We start from the raw sequence: 5,617 nt of genomic DNA on the forward strand, positions 1-5,617 counted from the left end.
TTCAGTTTCAGGTTCAGCAAAAGCCACATCAGGCAGAAGACACATCATATCTAGTAATAGTGGCATCTGGGTCTCCAGCCCCGGAATTCACAGACTTACAGAATTCCGCATTTGCCCAGTAAATCTGGCAGTGATCGTGTCGAGTCTTAAAACCCCAGAAGGCTCCGATAAGGGAAGCCCGCAGAAGTTTGGATGCTTACTCAAAGTAAATAATGTGAACTTTCAGTTTTGGCTCAGGGCTGAATCACTGTGAAAACCACATTTTTTGTGGTATCTCAGCAATTGCCAAAAAGCAGAAAATGACGGCACCCGCAAAAACAAGTGAAGTACCTTGTCAGGCTTTTAAAACCCTCAGTTAAAAAATTCTTGGTACTGTATGTGGGAAAACAGAGTCACGAGGGCAGTCAGTCAACAACCCATTGGACCTGCAGTTCTGGGAAACCTCCAAGGGATGAGGGAGAATCTCCAGAATCCCTATGTATGAACTGAAACCCCCAAACGACACAGCATGCACAACAAACAATGCACTGAATCTAGTAGTGGCAACTCTGATAATCACTGTATCTATCCATTGTATGGATATCCATTATCCATTATATGGATATCCAGCTATTTCTGATTTTATTTGTTTCCCTGTCCCCAGCTTTACCTTCTTTCACTTTTTTTTTTTTATTGTGATGCTTCTGGGTTTGGAACAACAATTTGCGTCTTCCTTCTAAATGATGTCCTACCAACCAACCACATCCTTAAATTAAAGAAAAAGATTAGAATTTAAGCAGACTTGGTGAAAAGTAACCATGCTATTCTTCCTTTCTTTTTTTTTTTTTTTGTTTTTGTCATCTAGTTATTCTAGGTTGTAAGATATTTGAGGTGAGGGTTATTGGTTCATGATACTGGATTGAAATTATTATTAATTTTATTAATTGCACTATTAATTTACATAGATCTTTTATAATAGAATGGTTGGAAATGTGAGGTATACATGTAATTGGAGCAATTGCCAAAATAATACATTTCGCCTGATACTCGTGAGAGGTTAAATGTCACATTCTTTCACAGATACATAGGCAAAGGGACCTGTAAGTCAGAAAGCTGGAAGTCATAACCTGTCTTTTAACACTGAAACAACAGTATTAGTTCTCTTTCATTAGTATATTTGGGAGATTCATTACTAGAGAAAGATCGCAAATATCCTTAACTGTGACTTCCTATATTCATTCTTATGTGACTATTTCATTTTTTTTCAGTTACTTTTAATATTGTCCCAACAGAACAGAACCTGCCAAATAGAACAGGACCTTACAAATCCAACAAGCTGTAAAATGCCATTTCTGTGTGTATGGGAAAAAAGTGCAAGTTGAGAAATCAAGCAGTTGGCAGCCAGGAAATGGAGCCTGTTCTGTGACCTCTCGTGGTAATAAGAAGGCTTGGTGGTTACAGACTTCTCCCAGGGGCAGAACATGGTGCGTTGTTTGTAGAGCAAAGAGAAGGACAGGCTTCATAAGACAGCAGAATTTGTGAGAGCTGCAGTTGCAGTACATAGAGATATTTTCTGCTATTTCTTTTCCTCTATTTACTTCTCTACACACCCAGGATTTTGCTGCCAAGGCATGGTGCAGAGCAGAGCTTTTCGGAGGGAGCACCCAAGGCAGCCTGCTGCTGAAGTGGTGCTGCGTGCTCGACCGTGAAGAGAGAGATTTTGTCATGCTTGTTCTCTTAATAGCTGAGGCCATTCCAGCTGGATGCATCTGGCTGCTCTTCCACCCTCACCAATAATTAGTGTGCGGCCAACACCCAGTGGCAAAGGTGATGGAGGGAAATTCTGAATGTGAGTCGAGGAGTATTTGGCAAGAATGTCGCTGGAGTGGAGGACCAAAGTCACTGTGTTCTCTGGGATAGTGGGTTCAGTACGTTTCCCTCTGGCTGTAAAGTATTTGAACATGCTGTGCGCATGAGGGAGAATCAGCATAGCACGTTAAGCATTGCCAGGCAGGGTCAGCTCAGGCACGTGCCTTAATGGTGGCTGTGGGACACCTGAGAAAGAGGATGCTTGGACTACTGCAAATAAGACGGGCATGAAGTCATCTTTCCCTTCTTTTATTCTACTAATTTCTGGCAATCTAGAAGAATAAGGACTCCCTGATTCCGAAGATACATTTTAGGGCTACCTATTAAAGATAATTAACTATGTTTAATCCTACAAGAATAAGTTTTCTTCTGAACCCATTCATGCTTTTGACTTGGACGGTATTCTTTTGCATTGTGGCTGAATTCTGCACAGGAGTTACCAACCTGCAGGCTGGTTATGATAGCGCTAAATCATCACCTAATCGTTTTTCTGCTAGCTCTGTTAATATGTCTCATTCTTTATTTGGATAATTTGCAAGACGTGTGAGCTAGATAATTGCAATAAATGTCAGAAATCCAGGAACGATGAGACACATTGACAGAAGTAAATGTAGGGCAAGTCTATTGTGTCTCTAAGAATGTCTGGTTAGTCTTTTTAATTTATGCCTATCGGCATAGAAAATCAGCTGGTGGGAGAGTCTGAGGACAAAACTGAGAAAAACCTTTATGCAAAAGAGTAAGCAGTCATCAAAACTTGTCTATGCAATTATGGGCTATACGCATCTTACATTTGCTGAAACAGAGGAAATGGAACAACTTTAAACTACATGCTTAAAATATGCTTCAGCCAATAGCCAGCACAATTAAAATCAGTCTTCAGACCTCTTTGCTTTGGCCTTAATTGATGTTTCCACAGTTCAGTAATCTCTGGTAAAGAGAACAGGATAACATGACTCTCTACAATCCATTTTATCGTGTTTCTTTGATTGTTTATCACAGAATTACCAGGAATTCTTGCTCCTAGGCATAGGCTAGCCCAGGGTATTGCAGATGTTGACAGTATTAGGGACAAGGAGAAGGGGTCCTTCTAAAAGGATGAAGTTTAGAAGTTTTAGAGCGGTGGCAATTTTTACTTATTTCCAGATGATGAAGCATATAGATGAACAGGAGAGTGGGGAAAACTGCACTCAACTAAGACCAGCAAGCTATGTTCTCAAAGGGACAAAAAATGCAAAACCGTGGGAAAATAAAGGGAAAAGAAAAAAAACCCCGCAAACTCAATCTTTCCCTCCTATAGAGATTAGACAAGTAGCTACTTCTTGTTATGCGGGTTAAGATGCTCTGCTCATGATTAAATGGCTAGATAATGTGCTGGAAGGTGACTATTTAATGGTGCTCCTTTCTGCTCTCCATTGTGTCATGGAGTTTTAGCCTCACCACAGCCTCTCAGTGGAAATCCCCAATAGGTAATATTTTCTCTTTCCTCTATTCCTTTGACATTTATTGTACAAAAGCTATATGGAAGTTGTTCCTGTTTTTCAAGCCATTGGTGCAGAGGGCAAAGATTGAAGGAGAGGCCACCCAGGGAAGGACGTAATCATCAGATAAATAACTGCACATTTTTCCCTAAGTTCTTTTCTATGGCCCCTGCAGCTGAGGACTGATCCAGGCCCATGGCACTGGGACAACCATGTGTGAACAGGGGATGGGATACACCATCTTCTTGTTTGTTGCCTCGATTTAAGAAACCCGATGACCTGATTTAACACTTGCATCAATTGAATGCTATCCCTTCCCTTAATACTGACCCCTTGACTTAAAATATTGCTGCATATCCTCAAAGAGCTGCCCCAGTGGGTTACCTGCATGACCACAGTAGCACGGTCAGACATGTGCCCCTCTAGCAACATCTCCTCCTCCTCTGCTGTTAGCTTGGCTTGCAGAGCCCTCAAGTCCCCATCTTGATTTCTAGGATGATGGGTGTTGGATCGAAGATGCAGTAAAAGGTGCTACCCCTCTTCTGTGTCTGTGTGGGTTCGTGCCTGGAGGGCTGGGGTGCTAACCACTGCCGCTTGCTCAGAGAAGCGGATCTCCCCTCTGCGGTGGCTTCTGCCCCCCGCCGCATGCCGGGTTTCACAGAAAAGTGAAATAATCACAGGAACTCTCGGTGGTGCCTGAATGTCTGTGTTGCAGTTTCATGAGCTCCCAATCAATAGACTTCATTAGTGGGCTGGTTTGACGACTTCTGTTCTCTCTTTTTTCCTCCCTTCTTTCTTCCTTTGCTCTTTCTTTTTTTTTCCTTTCCTTTTTTTTCTCTCTCTTTTTTTTTTTTTTTTTTGGAAGAAGACATGTCTGTGTACCACCTTGTTAAACCTCAGCATTTTGCATTGTAGGACTGCTCAGATGCCTGCAAAAACTGTTCGTATTGTGCCCTGGGATGAGTGAGCCTGCAGATGACAGCTCTTGGCAGAATTTCATTTAATTGCTCACTGAGGTGGCCTGAAAAGCCTGATATTCAGGTTTGCTCAAAGAGGACCTGAAATGACAGACGGTCCATGTTTGACCCCGTATTTGAAGAATTTGCTGGCATGATAGTGGACACCCTGTTCAATGGTTTGATCCATGGCAGCAAAGGCGCTGCCAGAATAAAGAAAGCTTTGAAAACTGCTTTAAAATATTCTGGTTTGTCATCTGCATGGTAAAACTCATTTTACCACTTTCTTTCCGTGTATTACCAAGGCCATAATAATGCTCAGTCATGCTTACATAAAAGTGTTTTTTTAAAAAAAGGGTAATGAACAAGAGAGAGAAGACAGCTTGGTTTTCAGAGGAAGATGCTCAGACTTTATACAGACGGATGTGACAGCTATGCAACGAGTTTCCAAACACAGCCTTCATTTAGACACCTTTGTATAGTCTCCAAATGGAAGAAGGGAGACAAGGTCTCTCTTATTTCAGTGTAGTCCTCCAAAATGCTTTCCAGCTCTCAAAAGAAATGGAGAACAGGTGCTCACTGAGGACGTTCTTCAGTTCAGTCCTGAGAAACCCATGATGCTGCCATGCTGCACCTCCACTGCTCTGCTGCCCATCTAGATGTGCTGGGGACTTAGGTGCGAAAGATGCAATGGTAGAAGGCAGCACTGTAGGGGGAGTGGAAGTTTTGAAGTTTCCAGCACATTTCAAGCTGCTTCAGGATGAAGGAGGAAAAGACAAGGAGCGAAGAGGAAAGCACAGGAGATGGCAAAGGATAAAAGTATAACATTTCCATGTGCTGGGGACAAGGGACCATGGAAGCAGCAACAGGAACCTCAAAACCTCGATTGTCTCTTACTGTCTTACAGCTGATAAGGTGAAGCCTGTGGGCTATGCACAGAACTCAGTGCAGGAAGCTGTTACCAAAACTTTTCCCAGGCTAATTTCCTGCAAAACAGCAGTTGTGCTGCTCATGGATCAGAAACAAAGAGCTCTTCTGCAGAGAGGAAAACTAATGGAAACCAAAGCCCAAGCATTCAGAAAACCTGTGAAAAAGAAGTCTTTGCAGGAGATAATTCAGGAGGAGACTGTGAAACCTTGTATAAAATGGCTATTGCATCATTTCAACAAAGGGTTAATTTATTGCTTCACATGAACGGGCACATCACCACCCAGAATTCACCCAGCAGAGCAGTGAGTCATCCCCCGAAGCAGCCCTCAGCCCGGCAACATTCCCATCTGTTACCCAGCTTTGCTCAGGTTGTGTATCCAGTCAGCCTTCCTTTACAAACCAAGC

At 42.5% G+C, this 5,617-nt stretch overlaps 2 protein-coding genes across 2 annotated transcripts in view; one reads left to right on the forward strand and one right to left on the reverse strand.

Annotated features, from left to right (window-relative positions):
* Positions 1 to 3,740, reverse strand: part of PMAIP1 (phorbol-12-myristate-13-acetate-induced protein 1) — a 26,118-nt gene extending 22,378 nt beyond the window's left edge. The window contains exon 1 of the mRNA XM_009894232.1: positions 3,711 to 3,740. Coding sequence (XP_009892534.1) covers positions 3,711 to 3,740 — 30 coding nt within the window. The remainder of the gene's footprint in view (positions 1 to 3,710) is intronic.
* A 663-nt stretch (positions 3,741 to 4,403) lies between these two features.
* CCBE1 (collagen and calcium binding EGF domains 1) overlaps positions 4,404 to 5,617 on the forward strand; it is a 146,150-nt gene continuing 144,936 nt past the window's right edge. The window contains exon 1 of the mRNA XM_009894233.1: positions 4,404 to 4,546. Within this exon, the coding sequence (XP_009892535.1) occupies positions 4,404 to 4,546 (143 nt within the window). The remainder of the gene's footprint in view (positions 4,547 to 5,617) is intronic.

Source organism: Charadrius vociferus, unplaced genomic scaffold, assembly GCF_000708025.1.
Source record: "Charadrius vociferus isolate BGI_N301 unplaced genomic scaffold, ASM70802v2 scaffold70, whole genome shotgun sequence".
NCBI lineage: Eukaryota > Metazoa > Chordata > Aves > Charadriiformes > Charadriidae > Charadrius > Charadrius vociferus.